A 15,862-nucleotide genomic window follows, 5' to 3' on the forward strand; every position below is an offset into this window, starting at 1 on the left:
AGTTTGTTTTTTAAAATGATTCTGTTGAACCACAATTCAAAAACAATATCTGATTTTCATTAGTTCATTTTCAGTAATTTTTTATTTATTATTACTTTTGTCAGTTTCAAGTTATTTCAGTGACCATTGTGGGTTTTTCTCTCTTTAACGGAACGTTACCAACAACTTTGCCTACGTCTGTATATGTAGGCTAACAGTTAACTATATGTTTATATGTAAAATAAATAAATGTCAATTCTAAATGTTGAAGCTTAATGTTAAATATAAATATTATATATAAATCTGCGTTAAACTTAAATGTTGAAGCTAAACATAGTTAAATAAAAAATGTTAAATCTAAATCTAAATGTTAACTCTAAAATATCTCAATCTAAATGACATGTAGATTTAACTTCCTTTTTCTTTTTCTTTTCTTTTTTTACATATAAAGATATTGCTAATTATTGTTAACTACCGCCTACAAGTAACATGTTATATAAATATATATATATATGTTGATTTTGGTGCCCCATAAGGTCGTGACCAAAGGCCAGTGGTTTGAATCCCAGGACCAGCTGTGGACATTTGGGGGTTAAACATGAAGTGTCCAGTCAGTGGAGCTCGATCTGTGATCGTCAGCACATTTCTGTTCTGCTGACTGAGGATCTGTAGAGAAGGAAGGAAGTCCTGGATCCTGCAGGATGATCTGCATCCTGCAGGATCTGGACCAGGACTGAACCCTTAACATGTGACAGGAGTCACCTGGAGGCCTCCTTTCAACAGTTTTACACATGTCCAACCTCTGGAGGCATCTTTCCTTTTTATTGATATACAGTTATTGCTATCAGATCAGAGCCAGTGTATCATTATCATAATATTATTATACTATAAGTAAGAGTGTTAGAGATCAATACGCCTGCAGATACTCCATCAGTGGTGACTGAGTAGAGGTGGTCCTGTTCTTGTTAAAGTAACAACTGTTTCTGAACATGTTGGTGCTCTTATACATCAAAATGTATCCACAATATCCCAAATAAAGACATCTTTTGTGCTTTACTTATTAATGAAATGTTAAATCTAAATGTTGAATCTAAATGTTAAAGTTAAATATTAAATGGAAATCAAAATGTTGAATCTAAACGTTAAATCTATATCTAAATGTTGAAGTCAAAATGTTAAATCTATATTTAAATGTTAATGTTAAAAGGTAAATCGAAATATTAAATCTAAATCTATTGTTAACGTTAATATTAAATCTAAATCTACATGTTGAAGCTAAATGTTGAATCTATATCTAAATGTTAAATGTTAAATGTTAAATGTTAAATCTAAATCTAAATCTAAATCTTAAGTTAAAGTTAAAGTTAAATGTGAAATCTAAATCTAAATTTTAAATCTAAATCTAAATGTTGAAGCTAAATGTTGAATCTATATCTAAATGTTAATGTTAAGGTGTCTGATCTGACACCTGTAGGGTTAGAAGGTTTGGTTAGAACCTTTAGATGACCCCGTGACCTTTTCTCTCCATGAACACTTATCAAGGTATCTAGAAAACTGCTGTTTATTGATCACGGTGCTGCTCCTCAGAGGATGAGCCCTTTAGATTAAGATGTACTCACCGATACAGTCTGGACCCCAGAAACCAGGACAGCAGCTCTTCACCTCCACCTGTCGGTAGCACTCGAAGGAGCAGCCGCTGATGGGTAACTTCAGACTGGGAGTCCTGATGTAGTACCTGCACAGACAGACATCATGTTAACAACATCCAAATTTATCCACAATATCTCAAATGAATACATGTTTTGTACTCATTAATGAACTGTCTTGATATTTATGATAAAGACCATTGAGTTATGAGATACTAACATGAGCCACCGAGATAAAAAAAGATGTAATAGGAATTATATTAGCTGATGTATATATTTTACATGTTTATATATATTATATTGCCTGTGTATAGAGTGTATACATACATATTGTTTATTTGTACGTGTACTGGTTGAAATATTTCACTTGTATTGAAGGAATACAAATACTAATTCCTCACTTGCAGTCCGGAGCGGTGGATCTGGGCGTCTGTTGGTATCCTGACGGACACGGCATCAACATGCTGATGCTGCACGAATGACACGCTGTCCGAGTCTTCATAACCGTGGAGTTGGAGCAGATGTTCTAACAGAAACAAGCCATTCAATATCATCAGTTCAACTGCTGAGTGATGGGATATTAAAACTTATTTTATTCAAAACAAGAGAAGCAATCTGCCAGTGGGTCGTCCAATCACGTAATTGTTTACATTTAAAGAATTTTCTATGAGTCAGAGCGTCAGTTCTTCACCTGGACACTGACTGCAAGCTGCAACATTCATTTCAATTCAAATGTTTACATTAACAACTCAGGTAATACACTATAAAAAAGCTAAATGTTAAATAAATATCTAAATGTTGAAGCTAAATGTTAAATCTAATCTGACTATTGAATCTAAATGTTAAATTTAAATCTAAATTTTAAACGTTAAATGTTAAACGTAAAATTTTAACTCTAAATGTTAAATGTTAAATATTAAATGTTAAATGTTAAAAGTTGAATCTAAATCTAAATGCTAAACATTACATGTTTAATGTTTAATCTAAATCTAAATGTTAAATCTAAGTGTTAAATCTAAGTGTTAAATCTAAATGTTAAATGTTAAATCTAAATGTTGGATCTAAATGTTAAATGTTAAATGTTGAATCTAAATGTTAATATTAAATCTAAATCTAAATGTTAAACGTTAAATGTTAAATCTAAATGTTGAAAACAGGTTCGATGTGATTTCATTCTCTTTGCTTTATTTCTATGATTAATTTCATTGAAGTGGTGAAGTGTTTTAATCTCGTATAAATCAAATGAAATATACAGACAGTTTCCAGTGAGAAACCTCTCCAGACTCAGAAATCAAAACGCTCAAATGTCAGAACCATCAGAACCATCAGAACCAATAAAACATCAGCGAGACAGGAAGCGTAAACAGGAAGTGAGTGTAATAACTGGAAAAGTTGCTGTGGTTATCAGCTCCATCTGATCCACCCAGGAAACACACAGAAACACTCACTCAGGTCCTGGGAAAGACCTGGAGGACTTTAGAACTAGCGTTGTAGTTTAGATTTAAAGTTATTGAAGTATAAATTCTGCTGATAAATGAGTTTTACAGTCTGTTGAAAACACACTTTAACAGACAAAAGGTTTCATTAACAGATCAGTTTAAGGATTATTTAGGGTCTAATGTTAACAAGGGAAAATCAAAAATAAGAATATGCTCACAGAAACATCTTGTGAGTTTCAAAAATCTCATTTTACTTCTGCAGAGAATTTAAAAAATCAGCAAACGTTTCATTATTTTGTACATTTAATGTAAAGTCTGAAAAGTTTCATTCAAACACTCAGAGTGAACTGAATGAATGAATGAATAATAAAGTAATAATGAAGAACAGATTATACCTGTTGTGATGCAGCTGAGGTCATTTTCATCATCTTCATCATCATCAGAGAGACAAACAGCAGCTTTAAACTCTGACACGACGCCATGACTTCTGATCTGTGGTCAGTCTGTCAGTGTGTCGCCTCCTTTACAGCATCCCCTCCTCCTCCTCCTCCTCCTCCTCCTGCTGCTGCTCCTCCTCCTCCTCCATCAGTCCTCCACGTGTTTCCTGAAAACTGCTGAGTCGGATGATTTTTACACACCTACTCTGTTTAATCACACAGTCGAGGATCTTTACCCTCAGCTCTGTGATTAACAATAATAACGACAATAATTAACAATATGTTTATACGTATTAAAGAAAAGACTTAACATTTAACTTTAAAAGGACTATTTGTAACTTTCAGAAATGCTTGTTAACAGTGAAACCTGTGGCCGTTAAGTCAACGAAAGTCAGCGTCGGGCTCGCGCTTGCTCGCTCTACATAGACATGAACGAGCATCGCTCAAAACAGTGAGGCGACACACGTCAGCTAAAACCACAATATCACTCTATATTTCACCTGCTTGGCAGTAATGTTAGCTGACCAGACGAAGGTCTCTCCATGAATCACTGCTGATCCTAGTGTTGGCTTTTCCTGGAAAAGAAACGTTATCGTCTCCCGACTGCGCCGATAACGTTACTCGCTGCGGAGCCCTGTCACTTCACAAGACACGGGAAACCTCTGTTGGTCTGGAGGAGCTGCAGCAGTTATTACTGCACAAACGTCCACTGTACATTCACTAGATATTCTCAGAGCTAAACTAACACTTCTGCAGTGTGTAGTGTGCGCGCATGAACGTGAGGTGGAGCGAGACTGCGAGAACGCGCGCGGTGTGTGAGTGAAGGCAGGCAGGCAGCGGAGGAGAGACATCGGCCACACGCGAGCGTGCATATGCGAGCGCGCATGGGATCCTGGCCCGGTAGATTTATACGTGTAAAAAGTTACAAACAGTCCTTTTAACATTTAGATTTAGATTCAACATGTTTTATTTAACATTTAGCTTTTTATTTAACATTTAATTTAAACATTTAGATTTAAATTCAACATTTTTTATTTAACATTTAGATTTAATATTTAAATTTAGATTCAACATTTCAATTTAATATTTAGATTTTAATTTTTTATTTTTTATTCAACATTTGAATTTATTATTTACATTTGCATTCAACATTCAGATTTAACATTTAACTTTAACATTTATATTTAATATTTTGATTTAACATTTAGCTTGAACATTTCACTTTAAACTTAGACTTAAAACCTTTCTGTTTGACTTTTATTCAATTTAATTTGCGACTTTTATTATGAATTTCTCTTCTGTTTTATGCTATTTGATCTTCTATTTGATTCTATTCTTGTTTTGCTTCTTTTTTTAAATGTTTTTAATGTCAACATTATTCATAAAGCCCAGAATCACAAACACATTGAATCACCTTGTTGTTGAAAGTTAATCAATAACACATATGCTGTATATATGGATGCTATCATCACTAATATTTCCTCCTGATGTTTACATCTTCTTCTTTATGTCACATTAAAATAAAGGAAAATAAATTCTTGATATTCAGCTGTTGATGTTATTAAATTGATGATTTCAAAGGTAAATATCACATTCACATGTAATACAGCTTTATTACCGTAGTATACCATATTATTATTATTATTATTATTATTATTATTATTATTATTAAACACTTTGTAAACTAAAAGTAGAAAATGAAGATGATTATTATTATTATGGTTATAATGTTTAAATGGAGGTTACCGTCTAGTGTCCGTCGGTCCACCAGGGGGCAACAGAGTGATGAGTCACTCCTCCACCTAAAACAACCAGTCTGTGATAGTTCACATTAATATTCAAACACAAATCAATGTTTATTAAAATTAAATATAAAAACATTTTATTTCATTGTTTTAATGTTTTTCTGATTGTGTCAACAACCAATTCTTTAATATGAATGTTGTTAAAATGATTGTTTTTCCTGTTTTCATCACAACGTCGTCAACAAACGGTCAGACTTTGTCTTCATAAAATACAGATTTAATGTGACTGATCCAGGACCAGATTCCCTTTAAAACGCTTCCATCAACTGAAACACCAGCCGACGTCAGTCCTGCTTCACAAAAACAACCAGAATCAGAATTTCACCAGAACAGAAGAACTCAGATTCAGAGATCAATGATCCGATTTATCATTTATGTTTAATAACATCAGATTTATAATAAGAAATTATCAATATTCAACACATAAAGCTGATGTTATGTTCCTGTCTTTATGTCCAGGTGTGTTCCTGTCTTTATATCCAGGTGCGTTCCTGTCTTTATGTCCAGGTGCATTCCTGTCTTTATGTCCAAGTGTGTTTTCTTTATTTCTAAGTGTGTTGTCTTTATGTCCAGGTGTGTTGTCTTTATGTCCAGGTGTGTTTTCTTTATTTACAGGTGTGTTGTCTTTATGTCCATTAGTGTTGTCTTTATTTATAGATGTGTTGTCTTTATGTCCAGGTGTGCTGTCTTTATTTACAGGTGTGTTGTCTTTATGTCCAGGTGTGTTGTCTTTATTTACAGGTGTTGTCTTTATGTCCAGGTGTGTTGTCTTTATTTACAGGTGTGTTGTCTTTATGTCCATTAGTGTTGTCTTTATTTATAGATGTGTTGTCTTTATGTCCAGGTGTGCTGTCTTTATTTACAGGTGTGTTGTCTTTATGTCCAGGTGTGTTGTTTTTATTTACAGGTGTTGTCTTTATGTCCAGATGTGTTGTCTTTATTTACAGGTGTGTTGTCTTTATGTCCATTTGTGTTGTCTTTATGTCCAGGTGTGTTGTCTTTATTTACAGGTGTGCTGTCTTTATGTCCAGGTGTGTTGTCTTTATTTACAGGTGTGTTGTCTTTATGTCCAGGTGTGTTGTCTTTATCTACAGGTATGTTATCTTTATGTCCAGGTGTGTTTTCTTTATTTACAGGTGTGTTGTCTTTATGTCCAGGTGTGTTGTCTTCATTTATAGGTGTGTTGTCTTTATGTCCAGGTGTGTTGTCTTTATGTCCAGGTGTGTTGTCTTTATCTACATGTGTGTTGTCTTTATGTCCAGGTGTGTTGTCTTTATTTACAGGTGTGTTGTCTTTATGTCCAGGTGTGTTGTCTTTATCTACAGGTGTGTTGTCTTTATGTCCAGGTGTGTTTTCTTTATTTACAGGTTTGTTGTCTTTATGTCCAGGTGTGTTGTTTTTATTTACAGGTGTTGTCTTTATGTCCAGATGTGTTGTCTTTATTTACAGGTGTGTTGTCTTTATGTCCATTTGTGTTGTCTTTATGTCCAGGTGTGTTGTCTTTATTTACAGGTGTGCTGTCTTTATGTCCAGGTGTGTTGTCTTTATTTACAGGTGTGTTGTCTTTATGTCCAGGTGTGTTGTCTTTATCTACAGGTATGTTATCTTTATGTCCAGGTGTGTTTTCTTTATTTACAGGTGTGTTGTCTTTATGTCCAGGTGTGTTGTCTTTATTTACAGGTGTGTTGTCTTTATGTCCAGGTGTGTTGTCTTTATCTACAGGTGTGTTGTCTTTATGTCCATTAGTGTTGTCTTTATGTCCAGGTGTGTTGTCTTTATTTACAGGTGTGTTGTCTTTATGTCCAAGTGTGTTGTCTTTATCTACAGGTGTGTTGTCTTTATGTCCAGGTGTGTTTTCTTTATTTACAGGTTTGTTGTCTTTATGTCCAGGTGTGTTGTCTTTATGTCCAGGTGTGTTGTCTTTATTTACAGGTATGCATGTCGTTCATGCTCTCGCAGCGTCTGCAGCGGACGTAGCAGCACCAGATGAACTTGCACTCGCAGCGTTGGACGTGTCTCACCAGATGAGTGTTGTATCCTCTGCCGCAGCACAGCAGGATGCAGCTGTCGGAGCCGGTGGACGTCCGGTTGCAGCGGCGTCCTCTGGTGCCGGCGATGCCACGCCGCCGGTCCTCCAGGCAGTAATTTGGAGACTTGTTGAAGAAGATGAGCTGGTGCATGTCGACCGGGAGGCGGCGCGGCTCCTTCCTCCTCATCTTCCTCTTCGACCGGTCCGAGACCTGAACGCTGCGCTCGTACCGCTCCTTCAGGTACACGCCGACGCGCTCGAACGCCGCCACTGTCTTCCAACACGTCTTCACCGCACAGGAGCCGGAGACGCCGTGACAACGACAGTGTGTCGACATCGTCCTGACAATCGCCTGAAGGACAGAGAAGAAATGAAGACATGAGGTTTGGATTGTTTTTCAACCTATTGATCATCTGATATTTCAGATTCTGATCAATAAGTACGATGCAGATATTTTCAAAATAAAAGGCGTTTGAACTTTGAAGGAAAAACAACATCTTTCGTGGCGTTCCCACCTGCCGTCCGGCCTCACTGTTGTGCTGGTTCGTGGTGCTCAGTGTGTACCCTCCTCTGGTCATCGACATGTTTTTGACAGTGTTGTCGATGAACTTGCGGCTGAACCAGATCCCGTAATGGATGTGGTCCGAGCAGCCGCCCCAGTGCCAGCCCTCCGCCGGCGAACCGCCGCCCTGCAGCCGAGTGTCGCAGCCGCACTCCGTCATGTTGCCCTGACTACAGGAGCGTGTGACGGCGTGGACCAGCCCCGCCGCCATCACCGCGTGGATGAACGCTGTTTCTTTGGTTCCTACAAGACGGGAGACGGGTGACAGAGTGACATCAGAGAGGGTCAGAGTGACATCAAGACCAGTACCGAGTCAAGACCAACAAGTTCCAAGACCAGTACCGAGTCAAGACCAACAAGTTCCAAGTCAAGTCCCGATTCAAGACCAACAAGTTCCAAGTCAAGTCCCGAGTCAACACCAACAAGTCTTGAGACAAGACCAACAAGTTCCAAGTCAAGACCCAAGTCAAGACCAACAAGTTCCAAGTCAAGTCCCGAGTCAAGACCAACAAGTTCCAAGGCAAGTCCCGAGTCAAGACCAACAAGTCTTGAGTCAAGACCAACAAGTCTTGAGACAAGACCAACAAGTTCCAAGTCAAGTCCCGACTCAAGACCAACAAGTTCCAAGTCAAGTCCCGACTCAAGACCAACAAGTTCCAAGTCAAGACCAGAAGGTTGGTGGTTCCTGCAGGATGAGGGTCAGTTTGACATTCACACTTCAGAATAATATGCCAAAGAAGTCTTATGTAAAGGTCCACTTATTTTCCTGAACTTTCAACCACATATTATGTGGCATTTCAGCAATTAGGCTTTCAAAACTAAATCCAAAACATTTAACTATGTCCTCCATCACATCACTGACGTCTCACATGCTTCTAAAATTCTGATTTAAAACATGTGATTGACTCTGAGAAATCATCTGTTATTATTTATCCATAAACACTACATTCTTTCATTCACACTGGAGTTCTGAAGATGATCAGGGTGAAATTAAAGTATCTTTAATATGCTTCTGATTAGATTAAAGTTCAACAAAGTTCAGAGTTTATTTTGATGCAGTCATCAGACCTCAACGTCTGTCCAACACACCGTCCCATTCAAAACTCCTACAGGATTTACAGAGACCTTTAAACATTTAGATCTTTGTGTTTTCAGCTGTACTTTGATTCAGATGTACTGAAGTACAGCTGAGTGCTTACTTAAATACTTTAGTACATACTTGAGTACTTAGGCCTAATTAAGTGAGCAAATACCTAAATACAAAGTACTCTGGTTCAGCTGTACCTAGATAAGCTAAGCCTAAGTACAGCTGAGTACTTAGTAGGTATATAGGCCTAAGTACTTAAGTAAGTGCTTATTCAAATACTAATACCTCGGCTCAGGTGTATTCAGGTTCAGCTGTACTTAGACTGGTAGACTACTTCAGGAGGAGTAGACGGCTGGCTAACGTTACCTAGCAAGCTAGCTTGTCTGTCTACGGAACTGGCTAGTAAGCTAGCTAGCTTGTCCGTAGACGTGTTCCAATCCATATACTTCCATAAGTACACTTCAATGTAGTGCACTGTGTGCACTCTGTACTTACTGGAGTAGTGCGTGAATTTCAACGGGGTAGGGTTGTCTCATATCGAATACTCTGCGGCGCACTGACCGGAAATGACGATCGCAACATTTTACCGCGGCTCGCTACCCGCCAAAATATCTTCCTGCTTTGTTGAAGAAAAGTAAAGTAAATTCTGAGATATACAGTTGTGAATCACCTGCATAAAGTCTGAGACTAGCTAGCTTGTCTGTCTCTGGAACTGGCTAGTTAGCTAGCTAGATTGTCTGTCTCCGGAATTGGCTAGTTAGCTAGCTAGCTTGTCCGGAGACTAACAAGCTAGCTAGCTAACGCCTGCTCTCCTCCCGCTGAAGTAGTCTCCTAGCGCTGAGGCGTGAGGCAGATGGACCGTGACCCAGCGCTGTCCACTGTTGGCCTCATTTTCTGTAGCATGGTGGAATAAGCAAGGTAGCTAGCTAACTAGCCAGTCGCTAAATGAGTCAAAATGAACAACTTAATGCTTCATCCACACACTCTTGTCACAGCGTAGGAAAGCACAGTGCTATCACCAGATGAGAGACAACTTTGTTCACCTCATTTTCTGTTTCATGACAGCATGGTGGAATTAGCAAGCTAAGCTAGCTAAGTAGCCAGCCGTCCGACCGGCGGGCTGGTGGCCAACGGCAGCGCTGAAAAGATAAATTGAGGGCGTATAAATCTTTAGATGCCTATAGTTAACTATCCTTCAGTAAAGTCAGTCAAAAACAGAGTCGCACAATATCGCCGAAGCGTTTCAGAGACGGAGAGAAAGGGTTGCTAATAGTTTAGCCTTCTGCTAACCGCAGCCTAGGTCTTTTGTTCCAGCAGCGGTCAGATTTTTTAATGAACATTCTTAGGTATGGCCTAGATCCATGGTACCGCTCAGCTGTTGATTATGTCTCAGAGGGCTTCTTATGATGTTATTTATTTATTGGTGTGTTGTGAATACTGTGCTTTTGTTTGTTTGTTGTTGTCTGACTTGGTGGCGAATTTCCCCACGGGGATCAATAAAGCTATCTATCTATCTAGCCAACAGCTCACGGCTGCGGTTAGCAGAAGGCTAAACATTAGCAACATTTACTCTCCGTCTCTGAAACGTTTCTCTGATATTGTAGCTCGCTAGAGCCTCGAAACACAGTTTGTCATCTCAAATGTTTGTGATATCTGGATTCTGGCACCCAACAACACAGCAAGACATGACATTTTAGATGTGTAACTTTAGCCCACTGCTAGTGTTAGCCTCCAGTCTTTCCTTTGTTTAGCCTCCAGCTAACATCGTGACGTCACATTACAGTCTTTTAGTTGAACTAGAGACCTGAGTCCTCCAGCTTCATATCAATGTGTGCACCCTGAATACTCGTCCTCACCGCTGGTTAACTCGTGTCCGAACACTGACGGGTGTTCGGTGGTGGAGCAGTTCCACCTCTCGTGTCTGAACTGACTCTGACACTCGGCGATGGCGAGCCGGGCTCCGTCCTGAATGCTGGGCAGCAGGAAAGGCTTCAGCCGGCACAGCTCCGTCTGTCTGTGGCTGAGAGGGAGGTCAGCACAGCCCTGGTGCTCCGGAGCTAACGTCGGCGTCACGCCCAACCACCTGAGGAACACCACAAAATGTTCCTGTCAGAGTGTATATGCGTATATAATATCATAAATACAAATAATGTATCAGGCTGTTTCTGCAGCTACGGTCACTTTTGACTCCTAACTGAAAAACAAAACAACCTCTATGAATTTTAATTTTAACCATCAGAGTATGTTATACATATAAACAGGTCGGGCTGGGCAACATATCGATAATATATCGATATCGTGATATGGGACTAGAAATCATAATATCATAATATGTCTTTTCCTGGTTTTAAAGACTGCAATTTTCTGAACTAACCAGACTGTTTTATTATTACCCACTTAGTCATTATATCCACATTAGTTTTGATTATTTATTAAAAATGTCATGGTCAAAATATTTTAATCAACCCTACAACATCATCGCAATATTGATATATTGAGGTATTTGATTTTCTCCATATCGCCCTATAAACAAGTCCACAACATTACATCTAGTGGTTTAGATTTTAATTTGTAACATGTTTATTTTGTATGGTTTTCATCACTAAATGTCCTCACCTCAACATCACAATAATGCTCATTTTGCTTTTTTAATTTCATATTTTTAAGACATTTAAATTAATTTTCATCAAGCTCTGTGCATCATTGTAAATATTAATATAAAAACAAATGTTTTTAAAAAATAGGGGATTTCATGATTTTCTTTACACCCTGAAAAATGTAATTGATAAATAATAATAATAATAATAATAATAATAATAATAATATAAAATAAATAATGTTAATATGGTGTAAAGTAATATGTATAGGAAACAATTCCATTTGAAATAATATAAAGTATATAAAATATATATAATATTTTAATTGAATTAGCTCATTTTACATATCTCAACATGAAGTAAAGTGGCGTTTGGACCCATAAAATGCTTCATACATTTTATTAAATCACATTATTTTTTAAGTCAAGATGGGTAATACTGTGTATACACTGTGTATGTATTCATCAAGCATTGCAGACTATTTTCATTTAATACACAACTGTACATGATCCAGTTTGATGCTCTTCATGCCTCACTGAGTGTGTAATAGACGAGGCCGAACATGTTGTGCTGGATTACAGAGCAGGTTTGGTCGCTGCTGAATCACATTAGAGCTGTTTGTCTCAGCAGTTATGCGAGGAGCCGTAAAATTGACATTTATCAAATGGAATTTTTTTTTTTTATCAAATCTCCTTTTCGCCTCCAGCTGGGTAAACCTCCACGCTCCAATGAACACACCTAACAAAGACTGAATTCATGAGACACAAGCCAGAATAATAAAAACATGTTTTATTAGATATGTTATTTACTAAAGGGATATTTATGAATGTTTGTAGGCCGAATTAAAGAGTGTGTCCCTTCGCTGCGGTAGATGTACTGAACTATCTGTGAAGAGCTCTGAAGTACGGACACTTTAAAAGAGGAGCCTTTAAAGGGAGTCTGGCTGAAGGCGCTCATACTGAAGCTCGTTTGAATGAGATCCCACATGAAAAGTTGCTATTTTATTCAAAGAATTTCATGAAGGCCTAACCCGAGTTATAGAGCGGACTCCATCGCTCCAAACCTGCATTATATAATAATCCACAGCAGTATACAGGAGGAGACACACAGGGGCGCAGGAAATTAGCAGCTTTTAAAAAAGAATTTGGCTTAATTGGACCTCGAGTTAATAAAGCTCCAGCTCAGATCCATGAACAAACAGGACGCTAATATTTTGCATTCATTTTCCAAAAATGTCAAACTTTCCGACTGAATTCTGGCTTGTATTCTTGGAGAAAAATAATGTAGACTTTTATTAAAAATACAGACTATTTTCCAGATTGTGTGATAGAAAGATATTAATGAGTTTATCACTCCCGAACTGAAATTAAACAGGATTAAAAGCTGTGCGTTCATCAATACAAAACAGCTCAGATTCTTTTGATTTTGAACTTCATACAGGTTGTTTGCTCCTGGGTGTTTTTTTATAGGTTAAAGACCGGATGGATCCTGATTAATAAGTTGGTATTTAAATATAGGAGTTTATGGAGTGAGGCCTTAAACTGAGCGTTTCTTTAATGGAGTTGGTCGTGGTGCGTAAAAGCAGCGCGCTCCGGACTCTCTACACTGTAAACAATTGCTGTTAATTTACAGTAGGATTTCAACAGTATTAACCTGTTATTGCTAAATAATAATAATACAAAAGAAAACCTGTTAAATTACGCTCATAGGCCGTTTTTTAACTGAACTATAATGCATTCTTAAAACAGCACTTTACTGCTGATCAACTGTCTAAAGTCATCAGTAACCGTTTTATGCAGTATTTGTTTAATTCTGGGACTTGATCTGCACATGTGAGGCTTGTACATTGTACATGATTGTAAAATCAGTTAATTAGCTTTATTGTTCTTCACTCACATGTTGTTCTGGTTTGCATTCTGCGCTTGTAGCCAGCTAGAGACATACTGTACATTTTGGGAAAAGTGTCAACAAGTCTATTATAACCTTTTTTTCTAACAAGTGCCTTTAATTGTATTTAGTGTGACTATTCCTATGTCTGTAACCTGCTAAGTCTATTCATCTAGGCAACAAATAATGTTTATTAAAATGTATGTAAAAAATACAACCTAAATAGTGCATTAAAACAAATCAGTAAGATAATGTAAAAGAAAGGTGAAAAACAGCTATATAATGTATCTTTAAACAGTAAATTAACTGTAAAATACTGTGAAATTAATAAAAAAACAGTTCAAACTGTATTTTTCATTAACATTACAAAGCTGTACATTTCAGCGACAGTATAATAATGTTAATTTTACAGTAACATAAAGGCAACCCTGCTGCCAGTTCTTTACTGTTATTTTACTGGGGAATTCTTAACAGTGTACTTACATCCAGGTGGCTCTGCAGCAGAGCGGACACACGCAGGCCAGCAGCAGGGTCAGAGTGCACATATGTCGGACTCCACAGCTCCGTCTCTCCATGACCTCTTCATCTATCTCCCAGTCTGGTCCATCAGCACTAAAACCCGGTCCAGGAGCACGTTCATTAATCCCGATCCCGGTACATGGATGATCCTGGTCTGTCTGGGATGATGTGACCCGGGTCTATCCTAAGTGTATCCTGGAGACCAGTCTGAGTCCCGGGAGGATCCTCATTGGACCAGCACGGTATCCATATTCAGCAGCTGACGTCACAGCTGGACGCTAATTGGACGGACGGAAGGATGAGAGAGACAAACAGGAGACTGTTCTCTGGATATTTATAAACTATAAGGTTAGGCAAATCACAGAACATGTGGCCGAAACAAAGATTAGGCATACTAACTCCCAAACACCATATACCAAACTACATTCAACACCAAACCAAACTACATTCAAATAATTGTCAATTTAACACTCACTGGATATACACTTGCTATAACAAAGGTTCAGACCTTTTACTGGAGTTACTGGTGATGGACCTTTTATATGATCCATGATAATTGACTAAATTAGCCAAATTCTACAAGGAACTAATATAAAGTAAAACTTTAAATTGGCTTGATTTACGAATGTTGAGTTTGGTTTAATAATGGATTAACTTTAGTTTGTATAATTTTCGACCCAAAAAGTTATGTGTAAAGTGAAGCACTTAAAATACACAAATACACAAAAAAAAACCAAAACATCAGTTTGACCAATAAATAAAAAAATAAATAAATGTATAACTTACCAGCTTTTTCCGGAGCTTTCACCAAGCATAAGAAAGTAGTTGGTACGGATACAAACTAGTTAGTACACATCACAAACTAGTTGCTACACAAAAGAAACTAGTTAGTTCACATCAGAAACTAGCTAATACGCATAATAAACTAGTTAGTACACAAAATAAACTAGTTAGTACACATTAGAAACTAATAAGTATGCTTACAAACTAGTTAGTACACACCAGAGACTAGCTATTGTGTAAAAACTACCTGGTGAGCATTAGAGTCTAGCTGTCATCAGAAACTAGTTACTAGGCATAAGAATTAATATGCATCAAAAAACTAGTTAGCACACATAAGAAACTAGTTAGCACACATAAGAAACTAATTAGTACACTTACAAACTAGTTAGTAAACACCAGAGACTAGCTATTGTGTAAAAACTACCTGGTGAGCATTAGAGTCTAGCTGTCATCAGAAACTAGTTACTAGGCATAAGAACTAGTATGCATCACAAACTAGTTAGCACACATAAGAAACTAGTTAGCACACATAAGAAACTAATTAGTATGCTTACAAACTACTTAGTATATATCAGACACTGGTTAGTACGCAAAATAAACTAGTTAGTACGCATAAGAAATTAGTTAGTATGCATAAGAAACTAATTAGAATGCATAAGAAACTATTTAGTATGCATAAGAAACTAGTTGGTATGCATAAGAAACTAGTTAGTATGCATAAGAGACTAGTTGGTATGCATAAGAAGTTAGTACGGATACAAACTAGTTAGTACACAGTTTGTATAATTTTTTACATAATCTTAAAATTCAAAGTGAACATATTTAAAAAAAACAAACCAATTAATAAATAAATGAATAAATGTATCAACTGACCAGCTTTTTCCAGAGTTTTCACCACATAAGTCAATTTTCTTTTTTTATCAAACAACAGTTTTGAAGGTCAAGAATGAACTTTAACACTCAACCTTTTTCAGATTTGAAAGAGAAACTGAAGTTAATGAAATGAAACTGATGAAGTGATAAAGTGAGTTGAAAGATGAGAACAAAGACAGCAGGTTTTCATGATACATAGAACTTTTATAGCAAAGGATT

At 37.2% G+C, this 15,862-nt stretch overlaps 2 protein-coding genes across 2 annotated transcripts in view; both read right to left on the reverse strand.

Moving 5' to 3' along the window:
- stab2 (stabilin 2) overlaps positions 1-3,555 on the reverse strand; it is a 34,569-nt gene extending 31,014 nt beyond the window's left edge. Inside the window, exons 1-3 of the mRNA XM_037759889.1 lie at positions 3,460-3,555; positions 2,027-2,151; positions 1,599-1,714 (exon numbers count right to left, since the gene is read on the reverse strand). Coding sequence (XP_037615817.1) covers positions 1,599-1,714; positions 2,027-2,151; positions 3,460-3,546 — 328 coding nt within the window. The 5' untranslated portion in view covers positions 3,547-3,555. The remainder of the gene's footprint in view (positions 1-1,598; positions 1,715-2,026; positions 2,152-3,459) is intronic.
- A 1,955-nt stretch (positions 3,556-5,510) lies between these two features.
- wnt16 (wingless-type MMTV integration site family, member 16) lies at positions 5,511-15,713 on the reverse strand. The gene is made up of 4 exons (XM_037761020.1): positions 13,952-15,713; positions 10,841-11,067; positions 7,851-8,140; positions 5,511-7,687 (listed from the first exon to the last, which is right to left on the reverse strand). The coding sequence occupies exons 1-4, from the start codon at positions 14,041-14,043 to the stop codon at positions 7,229-7,231; spliced, it is 1,068 nt and encodes a 355-aa protein (XP_037616948.1). The 5' UTR covers positions 14,044-15,713; the 3' UTR covers positions 5,511-7,228.
- Between the last annotated feature and the right edge of the window lie 149 nt (positions 15,714-15,862).

The sequence above is a fragment of the Sebastes umbrosus genome, chromosome 23, assembly GCF_015220745.1.
Source record: "Sebastes umbrosus isolate fSebUmb1 chromosome 23, fSebUmb1.pri, whole genome shotgun sequence".
Classification (NCBI taxonomy): domain Eukaryota; kingdom Metazoa; phylum Chordata; class Actinopteri; order Perciformes; family Sebastidae; genus Sebastes; species Sebastes umbrosus.